At 54.3% G+C, this 17,719-nt stretch overlaps 2 protein-coding genes across 2 annotated transcripts in view; both read left to right on the forward strand.

Moving 5' to 3' along the window:
• The window catches only part of LIG1 (DNA ligase 1), a 34,581-nt gene extending 29,941 nt beyond the window's left edge, over window positions 1–4,640 (forward strand). Inside the window, exons 24-28 of the mRNA XM_090259648.1 lie at window positions 870–1,022; window positions 2,451–2,504; window positions 3,085–3,228; window positions 4,234–4,326; window positions 4,453–4,640. Of these exons, the coding sequence (XP_090115774.1) occupies window positions 870–1,022; window positions 2,451–2,504; window positions 3,085–3,228; window positions 4,234–4,326; window positions 4,453–4,536 (528 nt within the window). The 3' untranslated portion in view covers window positions 4,537–4,640. The remainder of the gene's footprint in view (window positions 1–869; window positions 1,023–2,450; window positions 2,505–3,084; window positions 3,229–4,233; window positions 4,327–4,452) is intronic.
• An 822-nt stretch (window positions 4,641–5,462) lies between these two features.
• On the forward strand, window positions 5,463–16,250 carry CABP5 (calcium binding protein 5). Its single transcript, XM_090259094.1, has 7 exons — window positions 5,463–5,628; window positions 7,164–7,219; window positions 9,214–9,244; window positions 9,761–9,904; window positions 11,076–11,185; window positions 14,119–14,271; window positions 16,227–16,250. Exons 1-7 carry the CDS (start codon window positions 5,463–5,465, stop codon window positions 16,248–16,250), a joined length of 684 nt encoding a protein of 227 aa, XP_090115220.1.
• Window positions 16,251–17,719: the final 1,469 nt, after the last annotated feature.

Genomic DNA, 17,719 nt, shown 5'->3' on the forward strand with positions numbered 1-17,719 from the left:
CCTCTCCAGAGGCAACATTTGGGTCAAGACCCAGACGACAGGAAAGGTCAGCCACGTGAAGGTCACAGCAGACATCTAGGCAGCGGCAAGTGCAAAGGCCCTGCGCGGGGAACGCGCTCGGTGTGCATAGGGGGCAGGGCAACCGCGCGGCGAGCTGAGGTCCGGGCGCAGAGCGGGTCCCAATCGCACAGCGTGTCGCGGGCCGTGGGAAATAAAGCTGGGTCTTCCCCTCAGGGTTTCCGGAAGCCAGCAGACGTTTCAAGCACAAGGCACATGGTCTGGCTGTCATTTTGCACAGGTCCTCTGGCCGCTCTGTGGCGCGTGCTGGGCAGAAGCGGGAGGCTGCTGTCTGCTGCTGGAGGGGGCCATGAGGAGGGGCCAGAGGGCGGGAGCAGGGGGTGGTTTGGAGCTGGGCTGCCCGGCCTGTGACCTGGACCTCCCTGTGCATTTAGGGGCCGTCTGTGGTCTGGGTTCCCTGCGAGACTGGGCAGTGTGAGGGCACCAGCCTTTGCTGTCTTAGGAAGCAGACGCTGTGCGTCCCCACGGCTGGGCTTCCTCCTGGGACACAGTCGGCACTTACTCGTGTTTGTGGCACGAGTGGAAACATGTCCTCTGTGTGGAGGAGTGAGTGGAGCGTGCCTCTGTGCCGAGGGAAAGGGGGAATCCAGGCCGACCTGGCCCCTCGGTCACGCCTGCTCTTCCCGCTGCAGTCGCCTCTTTCCCGTCACTTTCAGCCTGGACGCCGTTCCACGTCGTTCTCACACGGCCAGCCTCGGTCTTGCCGATGGAAATTCTCAGCCTTGCCCCAGTCTCCTCAACCTACCGACTGTGCGACGTGCCCCCTCATCCTCTGCCTTCCCTCCCCGCAGCTGAAGAAGGACTACCTGGACGGTGTGGGTGACACCCTGGACCTCGTGGTGATCGGCGCCTACCTGGGCCGGGGGAAGCGGGCCGGCCGCTACGGGGGCTTCCTGCTGGCCTGCTACGACGACGAGAGCGAGGAGCTCCAGGCCATGTGCAAGGTGCCGGGGCAGGGGTCGACTCCACGCGCCCTGGGGGACCTGGCTCGGGCTCCCGCGTCCTCCTGGCGACGGGTTTTTTTTCTAATTCCCATTTACTTTCTGATCCTATAGAGTAACTCTTGCTTCACGTAGAAAAGTGGGCTTACATAGAAGGTGAGAGGAAGCCGTGTCGGTTAGGGATTGAATTCCAGTGTGGTGGCTGAAGCGAAAGGAGGATTTCTTTCTCATGTAATGAGAAGTCTAGAAGGGGGCAGGCAGCCCTTCCGTGCCCTGAGGGACCCAGGCTGCTTCCTTCCCCACATCGCTTTTTGTCATGTGCGTCAGGCCCCCTGTGCACAGTGTGGCTGCAGGAGCTCCGGCCACCATGGCCCTTCGTGCTCGGCCCACAAGCAGGGGGAGACTGGGCCGCCCGGGTCACCCTTGGCCAGGGAGCAACTTTTGCGTAAGTGGCCTTGGTCACGACCTCCGTCTGGCCCAGCCCTTCTGCAAGGGAGCCTGGGAAATGTAGGGGGTTTTGTTTGGTTGAAAGCTGCACACATTGTTGATCTGACAAATTGGGGGCTTTTGCCACAGAAACAGAGTATCACCCACAATTTCACTGCCAGAGGCAATCACTAGCCCCATTTAAGGGAATGTTTTATTTTTACGAAACTGTTCCTTGTATACGAGTAACTCTGTTCCCTGCTCTCTGCCCTGTAAGTACTGTGTTTTCAATGCTGTCAGATGCATTTGAGTCACGCGGTGGTAAGAAGGGTTAGAGGGTCTCACGTGCCATTCAGGACTTTTACAGATGGGACTTGAGTGCTTCGGCGACAGTTCTCAGACCGCCGGCCCCGTCCCCTGAGCCAGCTCCTGCGGCCGGACGGTGCTGGCTGCCGCTTTGTTCTTATGACTAAGGCAGCGCCGCGCGTGTGTTCACTCGGGGTCCCCATAGCCGTGACTTTACAGCTCGCGGGTATCCGTGGCTGCCAGCCTGCCGCCATCTTACATTACTTACTTAGAGTAGTTTTCTGCAAGAGCTGTTGCCGGGACAAAGGGTGAGGACATTTTAAGGCTCTCGGTATGAAAGTCGCCCGTCTTGCTGCTCTGCTAGCGCTAGGGGATCCCTGTCAGACTTCTCTGTTGGTGGTGAAGGGGAACTGTTGGTAGCGTTAAGGTTGGATGTGACACCAGTTACGGGGCAGGTGAGATGTTGGGGGGCCCAAGAGAGTGCCCTCCTGGGCCAGGGAGACAGCAGAGGGAGCAGGGACCGCGGCCGGGGAAGCTGTTTCCGTCCGGGGATGCTCAGCATGCGGCCCTTCCTCAGTGGTTCCTGTGGATCTTGGTGAGGCTGGCGTGCGGGGTGGGGGGGCATGGTGCGCAGACTCGGGTCCTCACAGCAGCAGGGAGGCGGGGCCAAGCCCCTGACCTGCCCCGTCCTCCCCACAGCTGGGCACTGGCTTCAGTGACGAGGAGCTGGAGGAGCACCACCGGACCCTCCAGGTGAGCAGCACGGGCCACCTGCCCCCACAGCACACGCTCTGTGTCCCTCTTGGGGCTCAGGGTGCAGTCGGGCCCACTTTGGAGCCCAGCATGTCCTGGTTCGAGCCCCAACTGTGCCGGCCCCTAGCCAGTGACGCCATCAGGAAGCCTCGCCGCCCCGGGGGCGAGGGCCGGGCAGTCGTGGGGCAGGGCGCAGTGGCGGGGCTCCCTGAGGCAATCCGTAGGGCCCTAGCCAAGCCCCTGCCAAGGAGTGTTTGTGGTCACAGGCGTTGGCTATGACTGTCCTTCTGTGTGTGGGTGTCTCTGCTTCTGTTTCTGTTCATTCTTTGCTTCTCGCTCTGGGTCTCTGGCCCTCTCTGTGCCTCTGTTAGTTTTTGATTTCTTGTCTCAGCTCCTGGGGCCTCTGTCTTTCTTTTCTTCCCCCCTCCCAGTTCTCCCCACCCTCCATCCCTGGCTTTGCACTTGGAGTGTCTGTCTGTCTGTCTGTCTTCCTCCCTTTACTTCGCTTCCCAAGCCCCCAACCCTCGGCCTGACTCTCAGACCTGAGACCTTCTCTTCCACTTCCCGCCGCGTGCCGCAGGCCCTGGTGCTGCCCACCCCACGCTCCTACGTCCGGGCAGATGGTGCCGTGGACCCGGACCACTGGCTGGAGCCCAGCGTCGTGTGGGAGGTCAAGTGCGCCGATCTCTCCCTCTCCCCCATCTACCCTGCCGCCCGGGGCCTGGTGAGTGTCGGGCTGTGGTGGGGCCTCCGGGGGAGTTCAGAGGGGAGAGTGGGGCGGGGACCCTGGGGTGTCCATCTTCCCTGGGTGATGGTTGGGAAAACTCGAGCTGGCATTTTATGAGTGTCAGATAACGGGGTCAAAAGTCTCTTTTTTAAAAGAAATGCCCCAGGAGTGGAAAGAAAACCGAAGCCGCTCCATTTCCTATTGTAATCTCACACTCAGCTCTTCAGTGACTTTTGAGAACAGCTCTTTTACGTAAAAGCTTATGACACATCCTGCTGTATTTCTTTCTCAACTGTAATTAATTTTCACGCTGCCGCGCTGTAAATGCCTGCGCCCACTAGTGGTTTAGTCCTTGGCGCGGGGCACCTGCGAGGACAGCGCCCGGTGCCCAGCGCCAGGGCAGCTCCGAGCATTCTCCTGATCCTTCAAAATCTGGCAGTTGCCCTTCTGGTGAGAAGCAGACTTCCATTTAAAGGCAGAACTCGTGTTTTGGATCAGATTTCTTTCTTGAATCTTCTCACGAAGTCAGGGTGCCCGGCTTCCCAGCGATGGGAGCAGCCTGTGTGGCGGGCACGGCAGCTGTGCGTACCTGTCTGCTCCCCGCAGAACGCTGAGCGGCCCCGGGTCGCAGACGGGGATAGAGCCCCAGGGAGCGTGGGCGCCGGGCCCCGGGTCTCACGCTCCTGGGAGCTGGGAGCTGGGCTTCGACTCCACAGTCCGGTTCCAGGATCCATGCCCCGACTCTGCTGTTGCGCCACTTGGCCCTGATGATAGTGACAGCTGTCACAGCTGGTGTTTCTTAAGCACTTCTCATGTGCCAGGTCCGGTCCCGAGGTCTTTATTACCTTATTTAATCCTCACAACAACCCATTGCTTAGCCCCGTTGCATGGGTCAGGAAGCTGAGGCCAGAGGTGCAGGAGTGGGGAGGAGCCTGGGCCGGGAATTGTTAGAGGGCCGCGGGCAGGACCCGGGAGGTTCCCATCGGCGCCCTGCCTCCCCAGGTGGACAGTGAGAAGGGCATCTCCCTTCGCTTCCCTCGGTTTGTTCGCGTCCGTGAGGACAAGAAGCCGGAGGAGGCCACCACCGGAGCCCAGGTGAGGCCCCGGGGGGGCTGGGCTGGCCGGGCCCGACCAGCTTCCTGGGGAAGTGGCCGCCGGCCTGGAACGGCGGGCGGGTGGGCAGCCCCTGGCTCTGACGCCCTGCCTGCCCCTCCTCCTCAGGTGGCCAGTCTGTACAGGAGGCAAAGTCAGATTCAGAACCAGCAGGATGTGGACTTAGACTCCGAGCTGGAGGAGTTCTATTAGACGCTGTCCTCCTGGGCCTGGGGACGTCGCCTCTCTTAAGAGGATCTGCTGTGCAGTCAAAGCGTGTGGTGTGTGGGGGGGGCTGATTTAAGCTGGGGGCTTAGTCATTTTTTTGTCAATAAATAATTATTAAACACCCACTCGGTGTCTGGGTCTGCTGGGCTCTGGGCCGCGCTGTTTGTCACACAGGCGTAGCATGTGGCAGCACCAGGGACCGACTGTCCACACCAGCGCCTCCAGCTCTGCGGTGAGAGAAACATGTCACATGCACACTGGGCAGCGTGACAGCCGCCAGCCACGGGCAGCCGATGAGCGCTTGGAATGGGGCCGGCGCAGCTGAAAACTCGTATTCCATTTTTCATTACATTTCACTTAAATAGCCCCATGTGGTTCGTGGCTGTTGGGTTGGACAGTGGCAGTCTTACGTATAAACTCACTCAACGTCCCAGCAACCTAACCAGGTGGCCCTGTCACAGGCTGGGGGGACCGAAGCACAGGAGGGAAGGGGCGTGGCAGGGCCGCAGCTGGGGTGCCAGCACCCGGTGATCTGACTCTGGGCCCACACTTTCCCCGTCCCTTGGGGGACAGTAAGTCCAGTGACGTGTGTGAGATTTCCTGCTCTGCCAAATGCCAGCTGGTGGCCAGGCCTGCCCTCAGAGTGCAGGGCAGCTTTCTGGCCCCAGCCCTCTGGGGCAGGCGGGTGCTGTATGTGCTTTGCCTGCCCTGATGTCCCCAGCACCCAGCACGCTGCCTGGCATTGGCTCTGCCATTTTTCCTGATCCAGAGGCAGCCAGCTCTTCCCTTCTTCCCGCCTCAACCATGTGTGCGAGGGTCGCAGTCGTGAGGAACAAGCCGGGAGAGTCACAGAGACAGCAGCGCTGATTACCCTTACCCAGGGACCGAGGGTGGCCACCGCCTAGCTGGGCATGCCACCCCAAGTGGACGTCCTCATGCAGGCCCCCGTGCGAGGCAAAGACCCCTGCGTGGAGACCCTCCTTGTTCAGCTCACGCTCCCGTGGCCACCCCAGGCTGCTCACCCTTGGCCCTTCCTCGCCTTCCCAGGCCCCAACCTGTGGAACGGGCAGCCCCTCTGTGGGGACCCCTCCCTCACCCCAAAACCTATTGAACTCTGGCTTTCCTCACTGTTGGCCCCCAGTCCTCTCCCCACCCTCATCGCGTCCTTGGGCTCTGACACAACCCTGACCCCTGCACCGGATGCCTGCCTTACCTCCCCGCCCCGAGTTGTTCAGGAAGAAAGGAAGGGGAGGGATGAGCAGAGAGAGGCCTCCTTCCGGAAGTCCGATTGTCACCTCATTCTTGCACCCTGCTCCTGTCGTAACATTCTTCCGAGTCACTGTGTGTTAGAGTTAACAATGGAATCACTGGAGTACACAGAAGCAGAGAGCGGTTTCATGAAAGCTAGGTTTTCCTGTGATGTTGGCATATTCTTAGTATGTAGAAAAATAGAAACAGTGAAATATGTTATTCCCTCTTTCACATGTGTGCTCCTTGGTGCACACTCCTGACTTCCTCAAAAGCTCCTCGCCCTGGCTGGTGTGGCTCAGTGGACTGAGCACCAGCCTGCAAACCGAAGGATTGCTGGTTCGATTCCCAGTTGGGGCACATGCCTGGGTTGTGGGCCAGGTCCCCAGTTCGGAGCATGTGAGAGGCAACCAATTAGTGTATCTCTCATACATCACACATGGATGTTTCTCTCCCTCTCTTTCTCCCTTTGTTCCCTTCTAAAAATAAATAAAATTAAAGAGAAATGAACTCCTCGGGACCTGACAAAAGGTGCCCATTGGAACCAAACAGACCTGGCCCTGCCCCTGACTAATTGCATACGCTTAAAGCAGGCGACTCCATGACTCAGCCTCAGCTTCCTCCTCTGTGAAAGGGAAATGAAAGTATTCCCGGCCTCGTGAGTGGTTCTGAGGATTAAATGGCACCAGGAAGCCCTGGCTGGTGTCCCTCCGTGGTTCAATGCCGGCCTATGAGCCTAAAGGTCACTGGTTCAATTCCCAGTCAGGGCACATGCCTGGGTCGTCGGTTGGGTCCACAGTTCTGGGCATGTGAGAGGCAACCGATTGTTTCTCTCGCACATCCATGTTTCCCTCCCTTCCCCTCTTAACTAAAAATAAATTTTAAAAATCTAAATAAATAAATGACACCAGGAACACAGGGCCCCTCCCACAGGGAGGTCATTGCTGTGTGCATCTCCTCTGTCTCCACGTGTCCAGAAGCCAGCAAAGGCTGGGCTGCAAACAAGCGTGCAAACCCGTATTGGAGCACCTAGTGAGTGGACGCCCTCTGCCCTGATCCCCGCTCTATAAACTCGCCAGTTCCATGCTGGGGATAAAAGGTCGGAGCCTGGGACCCGCTGCCCCTCCCGCCTCACTCAAGCCAGATGGGGAGGCAGGAATGGCTCTGATCCCTCTCCAACCTGAGTCGAGATTTCCCACCCAGCTGTCACAGCTCAGTGACACAGGGACCGAGGGAGAGGTCAAGAGAGGCAGAGAAGTGACAGAAGCTAAGGAGGCTGAGCCACCCACCGAGGGGGACGGGCATGAGGGGAGCCTCGTCTTGAGACTGGTGCGCGGTGCGCTCCGCTCTGCCCCTCCATGGAGTTCCCTGGGGCCCCGCCTGCATTTTTTTGAGGAAAGGCATCGCTGAGAAGCAGTGGGTGAGGCGGGGACAGTGGGGCAGGGTGGCGGGCAGGGCCAGGGAGGCTGGGGCGTGGGGAAGAGAAGGGGACACAAGGGGGGCAGGTGGGTCAAGAAGGTAGGAGAATCTGGGGAGCGCGGTGGGTACTTGGGGCTCCGTGAAACTGGGGAGGGTGAAATTGGGAGTCGGGTGCAAAAGGAGGGAGATGAAGATGAAGGGGGCAAAAGAGTGAAAGCGGAGCTGGGGCGATGTCAGTATGGGCGACCATCGTCAATTTTTTCTATGGACACCCATAGTGGTGGTGGTGATGATGATGATGCTAGTTGCCACTTACTAGGTCATCGCTGCGCACATAGCCCCGTGCAAAAGGCTCTGTATTCCTGGGTGTCATTTAATCCTCAGAAGTACTTGTGAGGTCGAGAATACTTTCGTCCCCATTTTACAGATGAGGAAACGGAGGCTGAGTCATGAAGTCCCTTGCTTTATGCGTCGGCGGCGGCAGCGGCAGCCGTCCGTCTTGAGAGACGATGGTGTAGCTTCTTAAGAGTCTATCTGCACCGCCGAGAATGGCTGTGCAGTCCGACTCGGGAGTGACACGGTATCTGTCTCCTCCCGTGTTGAATCGACATCTTGCGATGACGCTGGAGTGTCCTCTCCAGTGAAGCTGAAGCTACAGAGCCTGGGCAGGGTGATATGGAGGGTCTGCTGTTGCCCATGCAGCAGACCCCCCCTCTCTTCGCAGCTGAAGGATCCAAGGGAGAGACGGAGTCAATACAGCTTGGCTTCAGGTGCGCCGCAGGAGTTGCCGGTGTTGACTACAACGTCGAACCGCCTTAGGGACTCCGGCTCCGGATTTTCTGTCGGGGTTTACTCCCTTAGCCTTTCCCCTGAAGAGGTATGCCGCAAGGCAGCGGAGGTTTTTTGGAGTCAGAGTTTTCCTTCTCTGATGTGCCCTGACTGGAAGATCGAACCAGCGACACTTAGCTCGCAGGCCGACGCTCAATCCACTGAGCCAAACCAGCCAGGGACCTGCTTTATGCATATACAATTGGTAAGTTAGCAGGGCCAGGTCTGTCTGGTTCCAGTGGGCATCTTTGGTTAGGATTCAAATCAAATAAATAATAATAATAGTAATAATAATGGAGGAGAAATAGGGGGAAGGGAATAAAAAAAAGAGGCTAAGGGGAAGGCTCCAAGGAGAAAGGGAAACGGGGGTGAACGAGAGCAGAGGTTGGTGGAATTTCCCAGGTTGCGTGCCTCATAGCCAAGCCTGACCCTTCAGGGATGTCCCCATGTGGGTGGCAGCAAAAAGACCGGAAATTCTTTAAGGTTTTAGGAACTGGTCATGTCGCCCCCGATCATCCACTGCCACCGATCCCATGTAAAGGGGCTTCCAACTCCTGGGAGAAAGAATCAGTGGGCGGTGGTGGAAAGAATTCTGGCCTGGGAGTCAGGAGCCCTGAATTCAAATCTCAGCACTTGCTGCGGCCAACCTGCTGAACCACGAGCTGTGTGACCTTGGGCAGGCCCCTTCACCTTCCGATCCCTCCGCTTCCTCTTCAATAAGATGGGAATGATCTTTGGATCGACCTCCCACAGCGGTTCTGAGGTTTAAATGAAACAATCGTGGAAGCTGGCGGGCACAGTCAGCGCACTGAACGCGTCAGCTGTGACTGTAAGGCTCAGTGTCTTCCTCTGGAGAAGGAAGGGATTCGATTCCAGGGCCTCTGGGACGCATTTCGGCACAATGGGATGGACGTCTGATCGGGAAAGGCCGAGGAGAGAGATGGAGATTCCAGGATGTGAGAGGGGAAATGAGGGGGGTGGTGAGGACAAGGACGAGAAGCAGGTGGCTGTGGAATGGGCGTGAGGAGTCTGGAGGACCCAGGGGAGAGGGCTCCGGGCCAGCGAGGATTGGAGGAGGACCAGGAACAGGGAAGAATTGCCTGGGAGAAGGTGGGTTGCATCCCTGAGCCCCTCTCCAAATCCCGTCTCCCCTGCATTCCTCTCCAGGAAAGACCACTGGGACCAGACGAGATCGAAGGTAACGCTCTCTTCCCCAGGTGTCCCCGCATCATCGCCCACCCCTTTGCCTGTGTCTGTCCCTTTGTGCATCTCAGCGGAAGTCCTCGCGTGTGAAAATCTCCCGTCACTCTCTTTCCGCTCCATGGTGATTTTGTGGAACTCTTTCTCATGGTGGCGTAGGTACCTCCCAAAGTATCTAGAAGGCATGCCCACCCCCTAGTGTCTCAGAGACCCAAGAGTGACACATGAGTTTTAGGATGATTCGAAAATTACTGGTTTTTCTTTTGATGGTTTTGAAGTTCTCTGTAACTTCACCCAAGGCTTCGAAGGACTTCAGTGCTACTGTTTGGTGGCCTCAGGAATCATTTGTCTTGCTAACACATTTCATACATTGCTCCTTGAATTTTTGGTTTTTAAAAACGTGTCTTCCTTTGAGGAATCTCTAGTCAGTGCTCTGTTGATGGTTTCAAGGGATGCCACTCTTCCCCATGCACTGTTTCGAGTTCCTCCATAGTTCTCTCCTCTTAACTTTCAGAGCTCCGGGAGGCATTTCTTGAGTTCGACAAGGACCAAGATGGGTTCATCTCTTGTAAGGATCTCGGAAATCTCATGAGGACAATGGGTTACATGCCCACAGAGATGGAACTGGCTGAACCAGGCCAGCAAATCCACATGAACTGTGAGGCCGGGCAGCGGGAGGAATTAGCGGGCTGAGGGAGGGCGAAGGGTGTCATTGGCGAGGATAGAGAGGTTGAGAGCAGAGTTGGAGACGGAGGAGGGTAAGAGGGACTGGGGGTCTGGACGGAAACAGATCAGAGTATACTTAGGGAGGCAGCCTTTGAAGCGGTTAAAATGGTGACTCTTTAGAGATAGATTGGGTTCAAGTCCCAGGTCTATTGTTTACTAATTGTGGTAATTTTTTTAAAAGATTTTTAAAAATTTATTTTTAGAGAGAGGGGAAAAGAGGGAGAGGGAGAGAGAGGGCGAGAAACATCGATGTGTGGTTGCCTCTTGTGCGCCCCCAATTGGAGACCTGGCCCACCACCCAGGCTTGTGCCCTGACTGGGAATCGAACCAACGACCCTTTGGTTCGCAGGCTGGCACTCAGTCCACTGAGCCACACCAGCCAGGGCTCACTGTGGTCATTTTGGAAAAAGTGGAGTCAACCCCCACTCTGGAGTCTCAGTTTCCCCATCTGTCAAGTGAAAATGATGCTACTCCTTACTTTATGGGACTGTGAGAAGGACAGCGTTAAGGTTCGAATGCAGGCCGAGGCGTGGCCTCCAGTAAATGCTTGTTAAATGTCGGTTGGTAGCATCACCCTCAGACTCATCAGGACCACGAGACTGGAGCTGTGGTTTATGCAGGAGACAAAGGGACTTGGAGCCAACGCCGATAATTGTGTTGCAAGAAAGATGGGTTTGCTTAGATGGCAACCAGAGCTGATTCTGAGATGAGATTTGGGATTAAATTGCTATTGGGTTTGCTTCTGAGCATGTTACCGAGTAAACAAGGTTGGATTCAAGGACACGATAGTATCTGTATCTGGAAGAGACTTTGGTGCTCATTTAATTCATACCCTTCCTTCTCCAGATCTGCAGACGAGGGAGCGTGGATGTGAGCCAGTGACGAGCGTTATTCCAGGTTACACGGACTGTTACTTCCACCAAACCACAGTCCGTCCAACCCCCGTTCAGATTAGAGAGAAAGAGGGCTCGAGTGGCTAAGAGAAGCCCAGAGAAGGCAGAGCGACCGGAGAAGGTCTGTCTTGAAGAGACCTGAAGGGGGAAGGGAGGCAAAGGAGGCCTGGGGCGTAGGGAGTCTCACTAGACCTGCTTCTGCCTCCTCAGTGAGCGGCCGTGTGGACTTTGATAACTTCGTGGAGCTGATGACCCCCAAGCTGCTTGCGGAAACGGCCGGGATGATCGGTGTCCAGGAGATGCGAGATGCCTTCAAGGAAGTGAGTTGAGACAGTTTCCCTGCGCTGGTGGCAGCTGAAGGAGACCCAGAGGTCAATGATTAGTCATTAACTGTGGACAGAACCTGCCCAGACCAATTTTTTTTTTCCGAGCTCTGGTGGGACATATAGGAAAGGAAAATTGTTACAGAAACAGGGGAGTCCAAAAACAAACCCCAGAGTTTGCGGCTGGGAGACAGGGAGCAGGAAGCAGCTTTCAGGATGCCTTGCATGCCTGAGGCTAGTGGCTGGAAACCTTGTTGCACAAAGATCCGCTTTGTAACTTCCAAGGCTCAGGAAGTTTGGACGGTGGGATGGTAGGAAGGAGCCTGCGTAGGGCTCTGTGAATGGTCAGAACTGTTGGCAGCACCCACTGCGGCAGAGGACGCAGTCAGGGAGATATAAGCAGCTGCAGACATTTTAGCTGCGGCGCGCTCCCTCCAGGTGGCTTGGAGGAGGGGGTCTCCAGGCAGTCGCCAAAGTTTTGAGAAGGAGAGAAGATCCACGGTTTGCAGGAAGAAGGCAGTTTACAAGGAGGCTGAGAATCCAGGCGGTCCTGCATTGAGAGCTGGCGGGCACCACAGCACAGAAAGGACACCCCCCCCCAATCAGATTTGAGTGATTGGTTGGCAGCTACTGGTAAAGCCGAACTGTGCCTAGGACGTAGAGAAACGGTGTTTCTGACTTTCCTAAGACTGGCCAGGTCTGGGAGGGGGAGGCAGAGCTTTGTGTAAATAAACAATTCTTTTCCTTTTCACCAAACTCTGATATTCAGAGTTATGATTCTGGCGGCGGGTAGTCGGACCCCTAACTAAACAGCCCGTGGGTTCTGTTTCAGTCGGAGCAGCCCAGGGGTTCTGTTACAAAATCACATATTCCAAGCTCTGGCAATAGGTCAGGTCCTCTACCTATTTTATTAAATGTAACCCTCACAGATAAGGGCAGGAGTTAGTATTCATTGACCTAAATCATATATACGAGGAAACTGAGGTTCATGGAGATTACAAATCTTATCCAGGATCCTGCAGTCTCCAAAACATGTTAGGACTGCTCACCCCTTAGCCTGTAATAAGAAGGCGGAGTCCAAAAATGTGAGGTCCCAGATGGGGACTCCAAGATCACGTGGTTTCATGCACTTGTTGAGGAGATGCTTTAAAGTTAAGATCCAGTCCTGGCTGGTGTGACTCAGTGGATTGAGTGCCAGCCTGTGAACCAAAGTGTCGCTGGTTCGATTCCCAGTCAGGGCACACGCCTGAGTTGCAGGCCACGTTCCCAGTTGGGGGTGTGCTAGAGGCGAGAGGCAACCAATAGATGTTTCTCTCCCTCTCTTTCTCCCTCCCGCCCCGCTCTCTAAAAATAAATAAAAAAAATATTTTTAAAACAGTGAGATCCAGGGAGTGGGGGTTGGCTTGCTGAAGTTCATGTCTATCCCGTGATAAAATGCTCTCCTCACTCAGAGAGGTTTCAACTATGTGAGACAAAAACAAAGAATAGGGTAGAATTTGGAAGGTAAGACTTTGGAGCCAGGCAAGCATGGGTCTGAAAGCTGGGAGACCCCCACCCCCTAGCCGTGGGCTTGGCCCTCCCCGCGTCATAGAAAGGCCTAGAGCTGTGGTCGTGGAGACGCTCAGGCCTAGCCGGGAGCCGCCGGCCACCGATGGCCATCGAGCCTTGGAAATACGGCAACTGTGACCGAGGAATGGAATTCTTAATTTTATCTGTTAACTTCACTTATTTAAATTTCATGGAGATTTAGTTGGCTATAAATTCGATTTGTTTCTATTTTAAAAGAACACTTGATTCAATGACTGTAAAGCATTCGTTGAGGACAACTTGGGTATAAACTTTGTGAAACCTAAAGAGAGATCAGGTATTTCTGATGACATTCGGTGTCTGAATTGAGAAATCCTGTAAGCGTACAGCGCACCGCAGACACAGCTCAAGTACCTGCAGGTGACCCTGTATGCTGAGCTAGGTGACTAGGCACGCTAAGGACGTCTACGTATGCACGCTAAGGACGTGTACGTACGCACGCTAGGGGCATTCTGCGTATGCGCGCTAAGGACGTTCTGCGTACGCACGCTAAATACGTTTTGCGTAGTACGTAAAGGACGTCTGCGTAAGCCCGCTAAGGACGCTGCGTAAGCACGCTAAATATGTACTACGTAAGCATTCAGTGTGCAAGTGCCCGAAGTCTTAATAAAATCCAGTCTGTGAAAAGACAGTAACACAACTCATTCATAATTCTAAAATGGGTTGCATGCCGAAATGGTAATATTTTCGAAATATTGGGTTAAATAAAATCAATGATTAAAGATTAATTTCACTTGTTCCTTTTAATGCTTTTTAAAAAATGGTTTAAAATCCTCACCCGGGGATAGTTTATTGATTTTAGAGAGAGAGGAGGGGAGGGAGAGACAGAAACATCAGCTGGTTGCCCCCCATCTGCGCCCCAACTGAAGATGGAACCGCAACGTTTTGGTGTATAGGACAACCATCCAACCTACTGAGCCTCCCAGCAGGGCGTGTTATTATTAGTCACCGTCATCGTTGCTAATACCGTTGACCCTTGAACAATGTGAGCTTGAACTGCATGGGTCCACTTATGTGTGACTTTTCTTCAGTAAATATACCGGAAACATTTTTGGAGATTTGTGACAATTTGAAAAAACTCAGATGAACCTTATGATTTCCTGTATTCCATTTTCTTTTCTATGGTCTACTTTATTGTAAGAATACAGAGTATAATACACATAACTTAGAGAACATGTGTTAATGGGCTGGTGTATGTTCTCAGGACGGCTCCCCGCGAGCAGTGGGCTGTCAATAGTTGAGTTTGAGGGGAGTCAGAAGTCACATGCGGCAGGGAGTTGGCGCCCCTTAACCGCCAAGCCATTCAAGGGTCAAGTGCATTGTCCCCTTCTGCTCCTATTCAGTCTGACGCCAACGGCGATGGGGAGATCCCCCTGGTAGAGCTGCGGCAGGCCATGCAAAGACTCCTGGGGGAGAAGCTCGCCTCCTGGGAGGTCTCCGAGGTTGTCCAGGACACCGATGTGAATGGAGATGGCACTGTTGACTTTGAAGGTGAAGCCTCCCACGTCAACAGCCCGTGTGATTTCCCAAGTCGGCTGTTCCTTCTCACTCTTCCCCCAGTTTTAGGTGGGGGGCAGCAGGGTTTGGAAGAGTTTTTATTGCAGCCCTTTCTGTCCACATCATTTCAAAGACCTGAGTCTCTCACCCCTCCTTGTCCCTGCCCCTGGCTGCTCCCGCGAACACCATGTCCAGGAGCCCACTCCTATGTGTGAGCGGGCGGGACTCATGCCCACCTCACCCAGCCCCTCCTTGTTGACTGGGCACCTTTGTCATTGGAACAAAATGTCCCATCAGAAGGAGAGCAGATTGGTTAGTAGCTGAGACTCAGGGGTCAAATTCACCGGATTCGAATTCAGTCCCTTATTAACTCCATGGCCTTAACCTAGTCGCTTATTCACTGTGTCAGTTTTCACATCTGCAAAAATGGGGCAATGATAATACCTTTCTCCCAAAGTTTTGGAGGAAACTGAGAGGAACCATGCACCAAGCGCCCCTCCCTGTCCTCGCTCAGGTCACCGTTCTGTATGGAGCGCCCTTTTCTCTTTCTGCAGGCTGACTCTTAGCTATGCTCCTGGAAGGTGTCCCCACCTCGCTTACCGGGCTCGGTGACACACCTCTGCAGTAATCCTGACCCATGGCATCAGGATAGCTTACGCTAGTTTATAGCCCGTTTCCTTCTGGGCCACCGACTGGATCTTCCATCATCATGTCCCCAGTTCCCAGCACAGAGCTCAGCAGGAGCAGATCAAGTAACTGGATGAATGAAAGTTGGGAATCCCATGCGGATGGGAGCAGGGGTCATTTTTGTGGGAGACGAATAGGGATCATTTTTGTGGGAGACGAATAGGGAACATCAAGTTCTCTTTATGACGCTGATTGAAAAATCTAAGCATCTAATGGCTGCCTAAAGACCAAAGTCTATAATTCAAAGTCTCATGTTCAAGTGCATCCGTGACCTGACCCCCACCTTCACCGTATCTGCTACGGCCACTCTCTGAACTTGCACGTTCTGGCGCACACTGGGCACCTGCTCGGCTCTCCCCAACCTCTGTCCCTTTCTCCCCGGTGTGTTCCTTCCACACACCACACCTTTCCCAGGCCGTCAGTTCCTTTCCTGATCTTACCCGTCCCTCAGGAAGTCACACCGATGCAGCCTCTGCTAAGAAGCGCCCCTTCGTCCTTAGTTGGGTGTATTAGTCCCAGCTCTGGAGTCTACAGACCTTTCTCTTCCTGTCCAAGGACGCGTTCACTGCACACCTGGGTGTGTCGACAGTGTTTGCCTCCTAGGCTGTGAAATCCTGGGGTGGGGGAATTGAGGGGGGTCTTCCTTGAACCCTCCCTGCTCTGTGCGTCCCAACACTTAGTCAACATTTGTTGCATTGCTGTGACTTAGCCAGCGTTGCTGGGCGCCTGCTGGATTGGCCAGGCTCGGGGTACAAGGGGCTTCAATGAAGCCCTGGAAGAGGCAAGACATACGTCTCAGAGGAGACAGAGCCTCAGGCCCACCGCGGGCAAGGGAAGGACAGGCTGACCGCAAGATCTGGGTGGGACCAGCAAGTTCATCTGACACTGGGTCATAGCAAAGTCAGGGCAACCTGCGTTCATTCCAGGGCTTGCCATTTATCCCCCCACGTGACCTCAGGCCCGTTGGTCAGCCTCGCTGGCCTTGGTTGGCTTATCTGTAAAGTGGTACTTACCCCTCTCGGATGGGTTGACAGGATGAAGTAAGACACTCATAATTACGATTTATTTAGCACTCACTGTGACTTATAAACATTATATTGTTTAACTACCTTAAGAACCATAGGAGGTAACTTCATGTTCTATTGAAGAAGAAATCAATGCGTGAAGAGGCCAAGATCCCCTGCAGGTCCCCACATGTAGGAAGGGCTCAAAAGTTAATGTTGCTGCTCTTATGAAGAAACACCTCACCAGGGACTTTTCTTTGCAGTTTGTGAAGATGATGTCTCGCTGAGGAGGTTGTAGAAACTCCAGTCACTCCCCACCTGATGGATCAAGCATCTGTGGAGGACTGAACCCCTTAAAGGAGCGGGAGGGGTGTGGGGACTGGATCGGGTTAGACCCGAAGTGAGAGCTCTGCCGGGATTGGTGTCGGGGTGTGTGTGTGTGGGGGGGGGTGTTACATCTCTACAGCTGGATTGAGGAGAAAGTTTATCATGGAAATGTGGACGTAATCCTAAATCCCGACGACCTGCCCATCCCTTCTCCAGTGTCCTCTTCTGTTAAAATAGTCTGTTGTTAGATTCAAAAAGTTCATCACAGCCCTGGTCGGGGTGCTCAGTGCTGTTCTGTACACCAAAGGGTTGCAGGTTCGATCCCAGTCAGGGCACATGCCTAGGCTGCGGGTTCCATCCCTGGTTGGGGTATATACGAGGAGGCAACCCATTGATTCCCCTCCCCCCATCTAAAATTAATAAACATATCGTCAGGTGAGGATTTAAAAAGAAAAGTTGAACACATAGTTCTACCTGCCCCCTTCCTACTCCATCTGCTTCAGAGCCCTCCCCCTCTGTTTCTTTCTCTGGGCAGGAGGGAGGCGTGCCGATCAGCCAAGACACGGGTACTCAGTCAGACTGGGTTTGGAACTGGTTCATTAAACAGGCATCAAAGGAAGCTTACCCCCCCTCCTCCTCAATTTCCTGGAGGCTCGGTCTGCTCCCCCACCCCACCCCACCCCCCGGCTTCCTGCTTCGTTCTCCTTGTGAAAGATACTCAGGCCACTGAATTAAATCACAAATCTGGATTATCAAGGTTTAGGACAAGCTGATTCCTGGGGAATTAATCTCCTGCAAAAAGTCATCCTGTAAAGAGAGAGGAGGGGAGACGGGAGCCTCCAAATCCTCAGCTCTGCCAGGTTCCCCAAAGCTCTCTCTGGACGCCCCCTGCCCCCCTGCTACCTGCCTGGGCCACGGTTGGTGGGGCGGGGGTGGGGTGGGGTGTTCATCCTGGTGGCTGGCAGTTGCCTCCATCCTGACGCCCTGACACAGGTCCACGCAGCGAAACCAGAAGGCATCTTGCTCCTCGCCTCTACCTAGGAGCCCGACGCCTCAGGAACGCAAAGGTGCGCAAAGTAAGGAGTTCAGTTCATGCCTTCCTCTGAGGTTTTCTCATTCCTGAAACCCGTGAGGCAGAGGTTGAAAATGGCTCATTGGGTTCAATAGCCTCGTTTCATAGAATGAAAGCTTCAATTTTATTTTATTTTTTTAACAAGTGTGTTGGCATTTTTTAAAACAATTTTATTTATTTATTTTTAATTACTTATTTATTTATTTTTAGAGAGAGGGGAAAGGAGAACGAGAGGGAGAGAAACATCACTGTATGGTTGCCTCTCACTTACACTCCCAACTGGAGACCTGACGTGCAACCTAGTTATGGTGCCCTGACTGGGAACCGAACCAGTGACACTTGGTTCGCAGGCCGACG

Source organism: Furipterus horrens, unplaced genomic scaffold (genome assembly GCF_987537825.1).
Source record: "Furipterus horrens unplaced genomic scaffold, mFurHor1.1.pri manual_scaffold_13, whole genome shotgun sequence".
In the NCBI taxonomy this organism is placed as follows: domain Eukaryota; kingdom Metazoa; phylum Chordata; class Mammalia; order Chiroptera; family Furipteridae; genus Furipterus; species Furipterus horrens.